Genomic DNA, 16,704 nt, shown 5'->3' with positions numbered 1-16,704 from the left:
TTTCTTGCACAGTTTCTTGCACAGGTGTCTTATTGTCTGTTCGACCACCCTCAGACTGGAGTGTGCCAACTATCCTGGCCTCAGGATGGGAGATTTCATGTGTAAATGAGGAGATCCTGGGGGTTATCAGGCCACATTTGAAGCTTAAAGAAGCATAAAATGCTGCAAATGAGGTGAAATCTGCTTCACTCCCTCCACAGCTCTATCAGAGTCCTGGTATCCACCACTTGCACTTGGAGCTAGGTCAGCCCAGCACACAGGTAAAGACATATGCCAGGAAAACACCTGTATCGTGGCATTTTACCAGTTAAACCCAGAAAAAACACCCTCCTGCAAAGCTGCACTGGACCAAAGGAGTGGAAATCCTACAGCTGGGTGTGTATTGTGTGTATTTTCATCTGGGATCAAGAGGGGATGGGAAGCAGCGTGTCCATCCATCCTTTTATCCCTCCCTCCCAGCCACACTCAGCCCACAGCCCTTCAGGAAATCTTCCACTTGACTAATAAACCTTGCCCTGTTTTTCCCCACAAAGGCTGCCTGCGTCACCAGCAATTCCTTCCCTACAAGCTCCTGGTAGGAGCTGAGCTAATTTGGTCTCAGTGGGAGTTACTGAGCTCCTTCCTCAAAGGAATGAAGCCTGGGGCTCGAGGAAGGGCTGGCCAAAGCCTGGAGGGGCTGGGCTGACCCCAAAAAGCTGGATGTGTGGTGGATGCTTCAGCAGGAGAATGCAGGCCAACAGGTCTGTGCTTCCTGGGATGAGGTGACAGACAGGAAGGGATTTTTTTGGCCTGAATGCTCCCTGAGACTCTGCCCACACAGGAGCTGCAGGTGCTGCAGGCACAGCAAAGAACTGTCAAGAGTTTGGGGGGGTTCCTTGCAAGTCTTATTTTCTAGAATTGCCTTCAAACCTTCCAAGTGTCGGATTTTCTAAGCAATCCTCAGCAATTCCTGCAGGCACAGCCCTTCCTGGACACAGCAGGCCCTGCAATCCCACTCAGTGGGTTTGGGGAACGTTAACAGAATTAGGTGATATTAAAAAAATCCCCAGAAATAGCGCAGCACTAAAGTACTGAATGAAGTTGTGATGATCAAGGAGGAGTCCAAATGGGGCTGAGAGCAGAAGAAGGCTCTGAGACATGCCCAGCACACCCCGTGGTTACCATTGAGCCGGGGCCCTCCCCCGTAGCGCCGGTAGAAGAAGTCGGCCACGTATTCCGAAATCCTCTTCATCAGGGATATCTTATCGGGATGGAGTTTGCCATGGGAGCACAGGCAGGCCGTGTTGTCGATAGGTTTGGGAGGAGTGGACTCATCCAGCCATTTCTGCAGCCATTCCAGAGAGATGAAGTCGTAGGGGGAACCTGGGAGGGGAGAAACCACAAAGAGGAACAAGCCCGGACGCGTCAGCTCCAACACCAGGTGGTACTTTAGAATTCCTCTTAAAAATTAACAGGAAATCACTGTTGGTTATATCTCTGAGGTACAGGTTTTCAAATATCTGATCCAGCTTCTCCCACCCTGTTCTCATCTCGGTGTCACAGATTTAGAAGACATGAGATATTAAGAGGTTCAGGTCATTTCGGATTCAGCAATCAATATGGAACAGCTCCAAGGAGGAATGGGAGTGCTTTCAAACCTTTGGGGGATTACTGGAGAGCAGTCGAGGAAAGGGGAAGGTTTTCCCATCATCCATCGAGGGACTGATATAATATTTAAATTATGATCATACATTAAAGGCTTTTCTACAACAGAGAGAGTTCATCAGGCTAATTTGAAAATTAAAAGCAACACCACAAAAGAATCGAGGTCGGTGTTCACCCCACCCTTTCAGCACTTGAAATTCCAGTGTTTTTCTTACAATTCTGGGTGAGAAACAGTCCCATATTTTAAAATTCACAGTGCAAATGGAAACTTGCTCAGATTTTTTGCTGAAGCAGAGCAGCGGGTTCGCCCTTGTTTGCTGAAGGAGAAGCACCTGCACAAAGCCAAGGTTCAGGAGCAGGTCAGTGCCTGTATGAACAGGGAAATGGTTTTGGGTGACAGCCCTGTATCTCAATACTGAGACACACTATTGATCCACAACTCTTCTGGGGGATGAGTGGGAAATTAGGAGGAAATCAGGAATTTTAAACCCATTCTCTGCTGCCTCGAAGGCAGCTCTGAAACCACGGGGAAAGGCAGCTGTGAGTCACATTTATCAACTGAACACAAATCCTTGATGTTTCCTGGGAAGGAGCAACAGAGAAGCGACAGGAAAACACAGAAGACAGGAAAACACTGTGTCTCCAGCTTGCACTGGAGCTCTGTGAAGCCTCTTTTCCTCCACAGCCTCAACCCATGGTGTTTTCATCTTACGCAACGCCCTCCGCAGCCGTGACCTCCGGAGAATTCCGGCGCTGTCAGAACGGCTTTGCTAGTTTGGGATGAAAGCTGCCTCCCCCAGAAAGGACGTTTTTCTGGGGCAGACTCCACAGAGCTGGCAGGGACTCCACAGCTGCAGAGGCAGCCCCCAGTTCCAAGGGCCAGGCCCCAGCGCGGCGCTGGAATGACGCTGCCTCCAGCTGTGCTGGGAGGGCTGTGCCCGGGCTGTGCCCAGTGGGTGCCCCAGGGCACTGCTTTGGGGCCTGGCAGCTCCAAATTGAGGCACAACAGCTTTACCTGCACTTGTAAAAAACATCTTTCTGGGGATTTATTCCTCTGTCACGTTAGAAATGCCGAGAGCAAACTATTCTGTTCCTGCTGAGGGAAGGCACAGTGGGATTGTGCTGCTGCTCCTTTTGGCAGGTGAGTCAGGGCAGGTTGATCCCTCCAGCACAGCTCTGATCTCACAGCGACATCTGAACACTGCTCAGGCTCGTGGGGACTCAGGATGAGCTGTGACATGCTCCTGCTCCAGAGTTAAACACCTGCATTCCTGAATTGGAGAGGCAGATTTACAGGAGCAGGAGTTTCCTTTGGGCTACTCCAATCTCAGTGCTGGCTCTGAGTGTCTGGCAATAAAAGCTAAAACATCAAATTCTCCAGCAGGCCACACAATTAAACCCACTTTTAAGTCTTCAATTATAATTTTCCTGGAGTTTTTAGGAGATGCACATAGTGAAATTCCACATGCTGGATAGACAGAGCAAGTGTCCCTATGCTTTTGAGGGAGATGGGATGGAAAAACAAGGTGGGGAATAAAACCCCTTGTGCTGAGGTGACAAGACACAAGGAGCAGGAGGAAAGGATTAACCCCAGTCACTACAAAGCTGAGACATGGAGCTTTGAGGCACTGGCAGGGGTGGATCCACTAATTTTCTGCTGGAGGTCAGGCATTCTCCCAGTTACCTGCTGCTGAATCAGGATCACCAGCTCCCAAACCTGCCCTGAGCTGGCAAGTCAGGAGCAGGCAGTTCTTCTGCCTGGCTGCTCCTAACGAGCTGCTCAGCAGGCAGAAGAAAAGAGTCACAAAGCATGAGGCTGACTGATGGGGAAGGAGCAAGAGGGAATTAGCGACGCCAGAGGCCAAAAAAAAAATAAAAAAGGGAGAAAAAATAGGTTAAGGCAGGAAAAGCAGTGAGGGAAAACAAATCTGAGCATGCACGGAGCTTCCCTCTTCCAGAGGGCTGCGGGAATGCCTTCCAGGGAGGGCAAGGTTAGTCACAAATCATCACCAATCTTAACAGCTCTACTAGAGAAATCCTCCACAATGTCTTACAGACCAGCTTCGGCGGGTAACCTTTGGTAGAGCTCCTTCACCTCCTCGTGTTTGATCTTCCCCCTGGCCACGCTCTGCTTGCGCATCTCGGCCATCTCGTTGCACCACTCCTCAAACTTGCAGTTATCCCTCTCCACCAGCTCCTGCAGGAAAGCTGGTGGGAGAGAAAAAGGAAAAAAAAAAAAAAAAAGAGCCAGGAATGTGAGGAGAAAATGCCAGCTATGTTAATTATCCTGGGTTATCTGGGGATAACAAACCTCAAAGTTCCCTCACGTTCCATTCCCAGGCGTGTGGACATTGCTCTCGCCCAATATAGGTGGTTGTAGATGATTAAAAGCAACGTTTTGCACCCAAGAAAATAATTTACTGGGTGTTGGTTGCTGTGTTAAGGGCAGCTCCTCTGTCCTGCCAAGGATCCATTGTTCCCAGGGTGGGAACAAGAGCTGGATACACCTGAGGCCTGTCCCGCCCTGGGATCCAGCACACTGCAAACCCAAGGGCAAAGAGCCCCCAGGAGATGGGAGATAAGCACTCCAACAGAAACGTGAGGGAAATGGGAATTTTTGCTGTCATGGGTGGAAAAAAAACCCAAAAACCAAACCTCAGCAGGGAAAAAAAAAAAGAAGATAAACCACTTCCATCCCAAGGCTGGTGTTGAGGGGGGGGAAGCTCTGCTTATCTGAGGCCTTTTCCTATTTAGAATTATTTTGAAGAGCTAAAATATCTGCAGAAAGGTTAATTCTTGAGCGAAAAATATCCTCCTTGGGAGAATACCCAGCATTAAAAACCAACCAGCCTGACCTCCTGGAGGTCAGAGCCAAGTTGTGCCTCTCCACTGTGCTGGAAAAGCCGCTTTTTAACAGCATCAAAGCAAAATGCCTCAAATTTACAGTTGCATGAAACCTCCCCACAAGCACAGAGCTCCGAGTGCTGCCCTCCGCTCCCTGTTCCCTGGCGGGATTCCACGGGAAACAAAGGCAACGCAGGAATTTGGAGCTGGGTGGGGAGGCTTTTGTCGAGTTATTGTTTTGGGCACAGGGGTGGGAGGAAAGGGAGAGCAAGACAGCTCAGGAAACAGGCTGAAAATGCAGATCCAGGCAGGAATCAGTAGTGCTAATTCCTGAAGTTTTGTGGCTTGGGGGGCAGGTTTTAGGGCTGGAAAAAGGTTTGGGGGTGTTATTGGGGGGAATAAGGTGTGTGATTTATAGGATTTACCCCCTCTGTAGAGATCCAAAGGGACCCACCACCTCTGCAGAAAAGGAAGGGGGAACACACCTCAGCACCAGGGGCCTAATGAATATTTCTAATCAAGCATCTTTAAATCCCCAGGCCAAGCCCCCAGGGAGCTCTGCCACCCCCACAGTCCCAAAGCACGGCCCAAATTCCTGCTCAGGGCTCGGAGCCTCTTGTTTTCACCTCGTTTATTCGTGATGTGGCAAAGATGAAGCAGTTGCAGAGGGAAGCTGACATCTGTCAGGATTATTCACCTCCAGCACACAGCGTGCACTGCTCCTGACATTTAACCACGCTCTTCTCCCTCGCCTCTGGAATCCCGGTGGGATCCCTGCAGCAAATGCCAGCGGGATGATTTCCTCCTGACCCCTTCCCATCCAGACCAGCTGGTTAAGGCAGAGAGGTCTGAGTAGGCACAGGGGAGGGATGGGCAGGTTAATATTCATTAAGTGCTGGGAAAGCCCAGGAGGAACACTGGTCATGACACTGAGGGGCCACATGGCACATGGAGAGTGGTTAAAAATCATGGAATCATGGAATGGTTTGGGTTGGAAGGACCTTGAAGATAATCCAGTCCCACCCCCTGCCATGGGCAGGGACACCTTCCACTAGCCCAGGTTGCTCCAAGCCCTGTCCAACCTGGCCTTGGACACTTCCAGGGACCCAGGGGCAGCCGGGGCCAGCCACAGCTTCTCTGGGCAACCTGTGCCAGGGCCTCCCCACCCTCACAGGGAAGAATTTATCCCCAGTATCCCACCTAAATTTCCCCTCTTTTAGTTTAAAACCATTCCCCCTTGTCCTGTCTCTCCATCCCTTGTCCCCAGTCACTCTCCAGCTCTCCTGGAGCCCCTTTAGGCCCTGGAAGGGGCTCTCAGGTCCCCCTGGATTTTCTCTTCTCCAGGTGAACCCCCCCAGCTCTCCCAGCCTGGCTCCAGAGCAGAGGGGCTCCAGCCCCCAAAATGGCGCTTGGAGCAAAATCCCGACGTTGGGGCCCACCTGGAGCATCCTGGGCTGGCACAGATTCCCAAATCACTCACCTGGCACCTCGACAGTGAGGGATTTCTCCCTGGCCTGCAGCCTGTACACCAGCATGTAGGCATTCCGGGAGCAGTGGGTGCCCTTCCCACACTTGGGCTTCCGAGTCTGGGATTTCGACGGCTCCGCTGTGGGACAGAAGGGAAAAACCTCAGCAACACAGCAGCCTGATCCTCCTTCCATGGGATGAGTTTGCCCCCTAGCCAGCTTCCCTCTGCCAGGCCTCTGTGCCAAGCACTGGGCTTGGCATGGCTCAAAATTGCATCCCAAAGAAAGCCCCAAATCCCTCCAGCCTCTCTGGGTAAATCAAAGGCACTAAATTTAGGAGCCTGTTCTGAACCTCCCTTCTCCAAGAGCCTTTCTTCTCTCCCCAGTGGAACCTCTCTGAGCCAACAGCAACTCTTGGAAAAACATCCTTTCTCTCTTCTTTCCTCTTGTTCTGGTGTCCTGACTCCAAAGGAAAAGAGTCAAATCCTCAGGGAAGAAATTCGTATTTACAGGTGACCGTGGAGGGGAAAAAAACACACACAGCAAAGTTTTCAGGGAGCCAACAGCCACGGGAAGGGCTGTTTTGGAGCAGCTGGTGGGGGATGTAAAGCTGTGTTGCAAGAGCTGCTGTTTCCAGATGGATTCTCAGGCAAGGAAAACACTTCTCTACAGCTGCAGCCTCAAAACTCAGACCATTTTTAATGAAGAAAAAAAATTAAAGGAACAATGTTCCGTAGGTCAAAGTCTAAATGGACCACTGAAATATTAAGAGCAAGTGTCTGTTCTTCCCAAATTGTGAAAAAATTCATGTGCCTCTCCTCCCACCATCCAGAGGACTTCCTAGACTCTATTTACTTGCATTTTCTCCAAGGATTTTCTAAATTGTTCCCATCTGTGGCCAGGGCTCTCCCCCCACCACAGACCTTCACTGTATGTTACTGACCTTCTCCTGCTGTTACATGGATTTGGAACAAAGAAAAGCCTCAGTTTTGCTCGGAACAGACAAATAACATCAAAACTTGATAAAAATATTGGGCTCCCAGCCCTAGAGAGGCTCCTAAACACCCTTTAATTCTACTCTCCAAACAGCCTTGTATTGAAATACAAGAAATAAGAATACTGACTTGTGGTTAAGCATAAAACTTTATAAAAATCGAGACCACAGTGGTTTATTTGCATCTTATTTTGCCACTCCAGGGAGGTTAAAAACAAAGGCTGAGCAGCTCTTTTGCTCAAACCTTTCAGGGTTTAATTTTCCCTCACACCACTAGAGGTCTGGGCAGCTCCATCCTGGCCTGGGAGAGTCAAACATTAACGGGACAGAGCTGCTGGGGGCAGGCAGAACCATGGAATCACTCGGGCTGGAAAAGCCCTTCAAGATCACCCAGTCCAACCATTAACCCAGCACTGTCCCCAGGTGCCACATCCACACACCTTTGGAGCTCTTCCCAGGGATGGGGACTCAATCACTGCCCTGGGCAGCCCCTTCCAATGCCTGACCATCCTTTCCAGGAAGGAATTGTCCCCAGTATCCAACCTAAACCTCCCCTGGCACAATTTTTTCCCCTCTCCTCCTGTCCCTTGTTCCCTGAGAGCAGAGTCCAACCCCTCCCGGCTCCCCCCTCCTGTCAGGGAGTTGCAGAGCCAGAAGGTTCCCCCTGAACCTCCTTTTCTCCAGGTTGAGCCCCCTCAGCTCCCCGAGTTGCTTTCCAGAGGTTCTCCAGACCCTTTTCCTTGTACTCCAGACCCTTCCCCAGCTCCATTGCCCATCTCTGGGCACATTCGTGCAGGTGAGGGCAAGGAAATGGGAGAGGGAGGTTCATGGTTACACCAAACTTAAACCTTTCCCTTAGGGATGCTTTTAAGAAAGGCCACATTCCACAAATTCCAACCAAAGCAAAGCATCCTGGTGAGCCAGCACTCCTGGGAATGGATTCCTTGCACTGCAAGTGGAATTTCTCATTCATTTCCCCCACCACGAAGAAGCACCTGCACTATGGAACACTGAGCTGCTGCCCAGCCCAGCCCTCAAAATGCCAATTAAACACTCTCATTTATTGGCTGCAGAGTGAGAAAGCAGCAGGTCCAGCCTCAGCCCAAGCTCTCCAAGAAATCCCCAGGAAATCCAGTGCAGGAACAGGGTGATTTGAGCAGCACAGGACGAGCCAGTAATGGTAAAACAGAAAAGCAGCAAGGAGAAGTCAACAGGAGGTTGTTGTTGAGTTATTGTTTTGGGCACAGGGGTAGGAGGAAAGGGAGAGCAAGATAGCTCAGGAAACAGGCTGAAAATACAGATCCAGGCAGGAATTAATGCAAATTGAAGTTCTGTGGCTTGGAGAGTGTGTTTTAGGACTGGGGGGTGGGGCTGGAAAAGGTTTGGGGCTGTTATTGGGGGAAATAAGGTGTGTGATTTATAGGATTTACCCCCTCTGCAGAGATCCAAAGGGACCCACCAGAGTGAAAGGGCAGTTTTAGCTTCCAACTTGTTATTTGGATCAAGATTTTTTTTTTACTGACTCTTAAGTCAAACAGCTCAGTGGAAATAAGACCACAACGAGTTAAGGGAACCGAAAGTATTCCCGTTATCTGCTCCAACACCGGCCAAGGAAGCAGCACTTGCCTGTTGCACCCTGATAGGAGCTGCTGTTCGAGTTATCAGCATCTTATCTGCCATGTGGCAGCCAGACAAATACTAGAGGAGCTGATCACGAGGTGTAAACACTCATGCAGGGCTGAAACCAAGCAAATCTGGCTGCAATCCCCAGGATTGCCGTTTCACACGTTCCTCGGAGCCGCGACAGGGAGCAACAGGATCCCTGGCTTTGGGGAAAGGAGTTGCCTGAAAAGGGCATTGACAACTGAAAGGTTTTACCTAGATCTTCCTCGATGCCCAGCTGCAGCTTCTTGCCCTCCATCTTCTCGATGTCCTCGTCGTTGAACTTGTACCACTCGCCCGTCTGCGGGTCCTTGACGTGGGCGATGTAGTGGCCGGAGTAGGCGCTGACGCCGCGGTGGATGAGGACAGCGCTCAGCTCGTACACGTACACCCCGTCTGGGAGGGCACAGCAGCGCTCACACACAGCTCCAGAGCCAGCAGCACAAAGCCCTGCTCTCCCAAAGCTCCGGGGCTGCACCCGGCAGCAAACGCTGCGCTCCAACGTGGAGCTTCCCGGGACCTCGCTAAGCAGGTTGTGGCTTCCACGACCCACTTAACGAGGATGTTGTTTGAAACACAGGCTTCAAACGGCTCTTGGCATCATTTCCCGTCAAAAAGAGGATTCAGAGGAATCATGGAATGGCTTGAGTTGGAAGAGACTTTAAAGCCCATCTTGTTCTATGGGCAGGGACACCTTCCACCAGCCCAGGTTGCTCCAAGCCCTGTCCAACCTGGCCTTGGACACTTCCAGGGATGGGGCAGCCACAGCTGCTCTGGGCAACCTGTGCCAGGGCCTCACCACCCTCACAGCCAGGAATTCCTTCCCAATATCCCATCTAACCCTGACCCCCTGAGCTACAGGCACTCCAAGCCCCACACAGGTCACTGGCACTGCAGACAGACTGGTGTGTACAGATTTCCCCAGGATGGATAAAGAAGGAAATTCCTGGCTGCAAGGGAAGGATTTCTTCTTAAACAGAATCCCAGAGACCTCTCATCTGCTGACAGACCATGGGTAAAGACAACAAAAAACCTCCCCAAACTCACTTTTCTGCTCCATGAAAGGCTCCATGTCCAGCAGCTCCGAGAAGCCGATGTAGGTGTTCAGCTTCTTCTTGTGACCAGTTTGCCTGTGCAGGGGCAAAGCTTCAGCTCAGGGCACAGCAATAACAGCTCACCCCCACAAAATAACACCCCTGACCCCTCAGAGAAGCTCAGACACCCCCTGACCCCTCAATTAAAGCAGGTGCTTCCCAAAGAGCTCGCAGGGTGTTCCCACTGACCTGTCGAACACGAAGCGCATGAGCTGCAGGTTGAGGGTGCAGGGCAGGCTGAGCAGGCGGATCTTCCTCGTGGCATTCTGCTTGCTCTGACAAGTCTCACAGAAATAACGATTGTCCCCTTCTAATTTTTCTTCCTGAGTGTGGAGAGAGGGAGAGGGAAAGGTGTGGAGAACAGCTCAGCACTGAAAAGTCAACCGAGCCACTCGAGAGCTGGAGACTGAAAGCACCCAAGTGATTTTAACTGTTTAAGTCTCTTTCCGGTTGCTCTTCCCTAATTAATCTCTCAGTTAAAAGACACACTTTTAAAACTGCACATTCCAGCGTGGCCAGAGCAGGCTGCTCTCACTTTAAGGCCAATTTTAGACCCATTCCAAGTTGTCAGGTCTCTCACAAGACTGGCAGGTTTGCTCCTTGCTTCGCTGAGTTGGTTTAGATCAAAGAAAATAATTAAATCACCCCTTTTATGAGTTCACGTGGCCCAAGTTAATGCAAAGCCACATTTCAGCCTGGAAACTCCAACCCTCTGCTCAGCCACCCAAAATCACCCTGCAAGAGTCACTGTGGGAGCCTAAGTAGGCCCAAGTGCAGGATTAGTCCAGAGAATTCCAACCCCCCCAGCCAAGGTCATTGGGTGGTTTTGGGTGAAGGAGGAGCAGACAAACATCAAGTTCACCAATTCAGGAGTTTAATTTGTGCACCCAAACCAGTTTTTTTTCATAGCAGACCTTCCACAGGCAGAGCAACCGGTTTGCTGAGCGCAGCAGCAGCAGGCAGGGAGCTCAGGGCCGGGGGTTCAGCTCAGTTCTGTCCCAAAGAGTTTGAGTGGAATCCACACCTCAACGTGCCCGAGCCGGACTTCGGATCCAGACAAATTTTCAAGCTGAATGGGAGCACTTGCAGCTGTTCCCAAAGCTATTCCCGGCGCTCCCCAGCATTTCTGAGAGCACATTTTCCAGCAGGGAATGTCTCCTGTTGCTGTGCAGATGAGCACTGACACAGAGAACACGAACCCCAGCCCCTTTCCCCGTGCTATCCACAACAAAGCATGTAGGGACTTATTCCCAACTTTCCTGGCAAAGTATTTTCACTAAAAATGCAACTTCCAAGTGCTTTTTAAAGCCATAACAAGAGCAAGGAGCGGCTCTGCCTCAATCCTCATTTTTTGTGTCCCACAGAAAGAAACATTTTCACTTGGATGCATCTCACTGAGCCAACTTGCTCCAACACCGACCTCAAAGGCTGTGAATTAGAGGAAGGAATTTAAACTCCTGGCTAAAAATAGCAGCATTCACACGAGCTCCTACCTTGAGGAATTCTGTTATACAGTCTGTCAGCTGCTTGTGTCCTTGGATGTTTAACTCCAGCTCGTAAAATTTGGACACCAGTTTAGATTCTCTGCCACACTGGTTGCAGCTGGGATTGAAAAGAAGATAAAAATACATGAAGACAGGTCATGGTTCCTGTGTCCCAGCCACAAGCAAGATACTCCTTGGATAAAACCAGGAGAAAAAAGTGGAGTCAGAGTTGAGGATGTTAACAAATCCACACCACAAAAACTCCACGAGAAGGTGCAACCAGCACAACAGCAGCTACCAGGACCTGTTACAGCTCATGTGCATCATTTTGTATCATTTTTAAGGTGAAATCTCCATCATTTTGTCATTTTTAAAGTGAAATCTGCATCACTTTATCTCATTTTTAAGGTGAAATCCACAGCTCCGAGAACGCAGAAATGAAAATACAGCGCCCAGGATGCTGTTTTCTGGCTGCAGGATTTGCCATTCCATCAACTCACTCACAGGTTTAATTGGTGAATTTTCATTAAAGGACTAAAAGCAGCTGGAGAAGTGAGACAGCAACAACACAGGCACAGAAACAGGACATTACAAGCTTAAAAATCCCTCAGAAAAGGTTTCTGCAGCACCTCACCTGCCTGGTCTCGTTGTAGGAGGGATCTTCCCCTCTCGAATCCTTCTAAAAATTCAAATATTTACTAGGAGGTTCTTCCCAAAGCCAATACTCACACAGTGACATAGGCATACTCTCCACAGAACTGCTTTTGCACGATGTTCCTGACATCTGGGTTCTTCTGTTTGGATAAAGTATCTTCCAGCAGGGACATGAACAGCTTGGAAAACTCCTGGGCATCCTGAAAAGAGAGAAACCCGAGTTCATTAACAAGCCCACCACAGCACAGTCACAACCCTGGCACTAATTTAGTGCTAATTACCCCGAGCCCCACGCACAGGCTGTACCCAGGCTCTGTGCACTGAATGGAAAATGAAGACTAGTTGGGAGAACTAAAGAAAAAAAGAGGAATTTGGCTAAAAGGAGCGTGAGGCCCTCGGTGTGGGAGCAGGGCTGAGCTCCCCTGGCCCCCAGCCAGCCCTGCCGGGGGTTTGACTCCTGCCCTGCTCTTCCCAGGGCTCTGGAAGGAATAAAAACCCTCCTGTGGAGCTTTCTGGCCCCTTGAGTGTCGATTTTAAAAGCTGGGCTCGCAGAGCCAGCTGTCCCTGCTGGGAGCAGAGGGGAGCAGGGCATAAAAACACCCCAAAAACAAGAGGCTGCCCCGAGGTTGATCCCTGCCAGGCTCTCGAGCTTCCCCACGCCCAGCTCAGGATTTTCCTCTCCCACCCTGGCTCTGCTCTTCCAAAAACAAACAGGTTTTGGCCTCTCCCAGCTGCCCTTTCAGTGTCCCTGGCTGGCAGGGACTGTTTCCTTCCCCTCTTGGTCCTCCCAAGGAATTCCCTGCTGGTGCTCAGGCCCTTCCTCCAACCACCTCCGTTACCTCTCCAAGTGGATTCCCAAGCCCCTCTCCCAAGCTCTCTCCAGCTGCAGCCCCACAGGATCCTGCAGCACTCACCCTGGCTGGCTCCCAGTGATACCATTAGGATCTCCTCGCCCTGGGAGGGCCCTAAAACCTCCCCAACCACCCACTGGGGTGGAACAGCCCGTGGGACACCTGCAAGAGGACCCTCACGGCAGCTTTGCCCCCCCTGGCTCAGTGCCAGGGTCACTGGGCACTACAACATTCCCTGTCTCCATCCCATCACTCCCTGGGCTCCTCCTCTCCTGTCCTCATCCCACTGCTCCTTCTCCTCATCCCATCACTCCTTGCACTCCTCCTATCTCCCTGGCCTCATCCCAACACTCTCTGTCCTGATCCCATCAGTCCCTGGCCTGATCCTAATCTCTCTTTTCCTCATCCCATTAGTCCTTGTCCTCATCCCATCACTCCCTGTTCCCACCCCATTGCTCTCCGGGCTCCTCCTGATCTCCCTTGTCCTCATCCCATTGCTCCCTGCCCTCCTCTTGATCTCCCTGTCTTCATCCCATTGTTCCCTGGGCTCTTCCTGATCTCTCTGTCCCCATCCCATTATTCCCTGTCCCCATCCCACTGCTCCCTGGGCTCCTCCTGGCCCCATCCCTCACTCCCTGGCCCCATCCCTCACTCCCTGGCCCCATCCCTCACTCCCTGGCCCCATCCCTCACTCCCTGGCCCCATCCCATCACTCCCTGGCCCCATCCCATCACTCCCTGGCCCCATCCCATCACTCCCTGTCCCCATCCCTCACTCTCTGGGCTCATCCCATCACTCCCTGGCCCCATCTCTCACTCCCTGGCTCATCCCATCACTCCCTGGCTCATCCCATCACTCCCTGGCCCCATCCCATCACTCCCTGGCCCCATCCCTCACTCCCTGGCTCATCCCATCACTCCCTGGCCCCATCCCATCACTCCCTGGCCCCCTCTCAACCCTGCTGCACTCCAGAAGGGCCCAGAGCCACACTCCTCCCTTCGTGTTTGCCCCTGGCAGCAAGACCCAGCTGGGAACGGCCAAACCACCCTCCCAGGGCAGTTCCAGGTCCCTGGAATGACCAGGCCCCCACGCACCTGCTGCTGGGCCGTGTCCAGCCCCAGGGCCTTGACGAAGCCCGAGGGGTCGATGTAGCGCCGTTTGCTGTTCTGCAGCAGCGCAAACAGGTACTGCAGGTGCTCACAGATGCTCTGGGGCTCGTAGTCTGGGGGAAACACAAGGCACAGCCAGGAATTCAGGGACTGATCCAGGGATTTTGCCCTGTCTGGCTTTGTCAGGGTGAGTTTATGACTAGAAATGGTGGGTTTAGAAGCTGGTTTTAGTTGTCGAGAGAACTGAAAGGGCTCGTGTTGGGGATGAGGGCAAACCCCAGCACAGGCAGAACAGAGAATGATTTAGGTTGGAAAACACCCTTGGGATCATGGAGTCCAACTGTAAATATTTGCTCTCTGCAACTCCCTGACAGGAGGGTGGAGCTAGGGGGGGAGTCAGGCTCTGCTCCCAGGGAACAAGGGACATGAGAGATGAGAGGAAACGGCCTCAAGCTGTGCCAGGGGAGGTTTAGATTGGATATTGGGAGGAATTCCTTCATGGAAAGGGTGGTCAAGCACTGGAAGGGGCTGTCCATGCAGGTGGTGGAGTCCCCATCCCTGGAGGTGTTCCAAAAACATGTGGATGTGGCATCTGGGGATATGGTTTAGGGATGAACAGGGCAGTGCTGGGGGAATGGCTGGGCTTGATGATCTCAGAGGGCTTTTCCAACCTCAGTGATTCCATGATTCTATCCTACAGTGCCCAGCACGAGCTGGGAGTGAAGGGTTTAAGCAGCATATGCTTCTGATTTATCCAAAATGGTGAAACATCATGTAAAACCACCATAAAACAGGAACAGAGCTGAGGTGGCTGCACTGACCCAGAGCACCCACAGGGACAGCACCCACACGGACTGGGAGCAGTTGGGAGCTTTAATCCTACCTGGAATCTCCATTTCTGCCCTCCCATGGGATAAGTGCAGCTCTGTGAGAGCCCAGATCAGCCCCAATCCATGTGTTCCACCCCCAGCACCACCACTGGGCTTTGGGAACCAGCCAGGCAAGAAACAAACCCAAATCAGCCTTTTCAACCAGCTCAGACCCCCCTGATCCACGAAATCCCTTGGATCAAGGTGACTGTGCTCCCAAAACCCAGGTGACGGCTCCAAACCAACGCCGTGGTGACAGGATGATCATCTGATGCTTCACCCACAGATCCTCCTGACGAATTCATCCCAGAGCCAACATCCAGTTCTGGGAGGAAAGGAGGGACTGCCCCTCTCCCAGGAGAACGTGCCACCCACCTGTGTCCTTGGGGACGCCGTCGCTGCAGGCGCTGGGACACAGGTACAGCGCCTGGCGCAGCTCCAGGTTCAGAAACCACATCTGCAGGAAGGTGTTCACGTAGCACGTGGCCCCCAGGTTGGTCAGGCCCACAAAGGCGTTCTGGGGGGGGACACAAAGGGTCAGGGGTCGCCTCCCCTCGTCCTCTGGCACTGGGGAAGGCAGGGGGTGAGTTTTGGGGGGGTTTGGGGGGTACCTTCTTGCGGCGCTCGCAGTTGGGGTCGTCGATGTTGTGGAAGCTGTTCTCGTCGATCTCGCCCAGCCACACGTGCTCCCCGATGCCCACCAGGCAGTTGGGGTTCCCCCGGCAGTTCCTCCTGGGAGAACGGACCCCAAGTGTCATCCCCGTGTCCCCTGGGGGCAGGGGGAGGTGACAGGGCAAGGGGGGACCCCATAAGGATGAACGGAGGGAATGTGGTGGGATATGGGTCACACCCACCCCACCCCCCGAAAATGGTGGTCAGGGACAAAAAAAGGGGATGGAGAAGGTCAGAGGGAGGGGAAAGGGGAACCCAGGAAGAGTATGGGATGTGGGGGTGGGTCCCCTGTATCTGGGGAGTCAGGCAACAAGAGGGATCCCCAAGATCTGAGAAGCCAGGCAGGGAGGAGCCAGGGTGGGAGAGGGGTCCCCAACAACTCCTTGGGGGTGTCCCCTACACCTAGGGAGCCAGGCAACCAGAGGGGTCCCCCCCAGCCCAGGAGGAAGGTCCCCTCTATCTGGAGAGTCAGGAGGGAGAGGAACTCCCAATATTTGAGGACCCAGGAGAGGGGTTCCCTACAACCCGTGGGGGCCCCCTGTGTATGGGGAGGGACAAGCAAGGAGAGGGGTCCCCACAACCCAGGGGTGTGTCCCTATTTCTGGGGAGCCAGGCAGGGAGAGGGGGTCCCCATAACCCCAAGTTGGAGGGTGGTCCTCTACACCTCAGGAGCTGGGCAAGGATAGGGGTTCCCTACAACCCATGGGGGTCCCCTATATATGAGCAGCCAGGCAACCCTACAGAGTTCCCCACATCCCCAGGGTTCCCCTATACCTGAGGAGGGAGAAGGAGGGGTCTCTGGGGGGGTCCCCTATATCTGAGGAGCCAGGCAGGGACAGGGGCTCCCTACAACCCCAGGGTTCCCCAATACCTGGAGGGGAACAAGCAAGGAGAGGGGTCCCCCGTAACCCCATCAGGGGGGTTCCCCTCTGTCTGAAGGGCTGAGCAACAAGGGGTCCCCCCCAATGCCAGGGTGGTGCCCTGAATTTGAGGAGCCAGGCAGGGACAGGGGTCCCCCACATCTGACCAGCCAAACAATTAGAGGGGTCCCTCACAACCCCAGGACGACTCCCTGTATCTGGGGAGCTAGGGAACAAAAGGGTTCCCCACAACTCAAGGGTGAGGGCCCCATATCCAGGCAGGGACAGGGTTCCCCCCAATCCAAGGGATCCCCTAAATCCGTGGAGCTGCACAGGGAGGGCTGAGGGCCCCCCAAGCCCTGGGAACGGGGTGTTCCCCCCCCCAGATAAACACGGGGGGGTCTCCACCAACCCCGAGGGATCCCTAAAGGGCGGGGAGCCCCTCCCATCTCGGGGGGAGGGAGCAAGGGGGGCCCCCAGCCCGGGGGAGCAGGAGAGCCC

The 16,704-nt window shown here is 52.8% G+C and overlaps 2 protein-coding genes across 2 annotated transcripts in view; both read right to left on the bottom strand.

Moving 5' to 3' along the window:
- USP48 (ubiquitin specific peptidase 48) overlaps positions 1 to 15,399 on the bottom strand; it is a 30,291-nt gene extending 14,892 nt beyond the window's left edge. The window contains exons 1-11 of the mRNA XM_029965218.1: positions 15,283 to 15,399; positions 15,047 to 15,188; positions 13,788 to 13,915; positions 11,918 to 12,042; positions 11,198 to 11,306; positions 9,894 to 10,027; positions 9,658 to 9,740; positions 8,827 to 9,006; positions 5,969 to 6,094; positions 3,703 to 3,852; positions 1,162 to 1,362 (exon numbers count right to left, since the gene is read on the bottom strand). Coding sequence (XP_029821078.1) covers positions 1,162 to 1,362; positions 3,703 to 3,852; positions 5,969 to 6,094; positions 8,827 to 9,006; positions 9,658 to 9,740; positions 9,894 to 10,027; positions 11,198 to 11,306; positions 11,918 to 12,042; positions 13,788 to 13,915; positions 15,047 to 15,128 — 1,318 coding nt within the window. The 5' untranslated portion in view covers positions 15,129 to 15,188; positions 15,283 to 15,399. The remainder of the gene's footprint in view (positions 1 to 1,161; positions 1,363 to 3,702; positions 3,853 to 5,968; positions 6,095 to 8,826; positions 9,007 to 9,657; positions 9,741 to 9,893; positions 10,028 to 11,197; positions 11,307 to 11,917; positions 12,043 to 13,787; positions 13,916 to 15,046; positions 15,189 to 15,282) is intronic.
- Positions 15,209 to 16,704, bottom strand: part of LOC115308028 (basement membrane-specific heparan sulfate proteoglycan core protein-like) — a 14,423-nt gene continuing 12,927 nt past the window's right edge. Inside the window, exons 10-11 of the mRNA XM_029965220.1 lie at positions 15,283 to 15,403; positions 15,209 to 15,238 (exon numbers count right to left, since the gene is read on the bottom strand). Coding sequence (XP_029821080.1) covers positions 15,209 to 15,238; positions 15,283 to 15,403 — 151 coding nt within the window. The remainder of the gene's footprint in view (positions 15,239 to 15,282; positions 15,404 to 16,704) is intronic.

This window comes from Manacus vitellinus, unplaced genomic scaffold (genome assembly GCF_001715985.3).
Source record: "Manacus vitellinus isolate BGI_N305 unplaced genomic scaffold, ASM171598v3 scaffold_92_pilon, whole genome shotgun sequence".
Lineage (NCBI taxonomy): Eukaryota > Metazoa > Chordata > Aves > Passeriformes > Pipridae > Manacus > Manacus vitellinus.
Note: the sequence above shows the minus strand (reverse complement) of the source record. Positions and strands in the feature narration are given on the sequence as shown.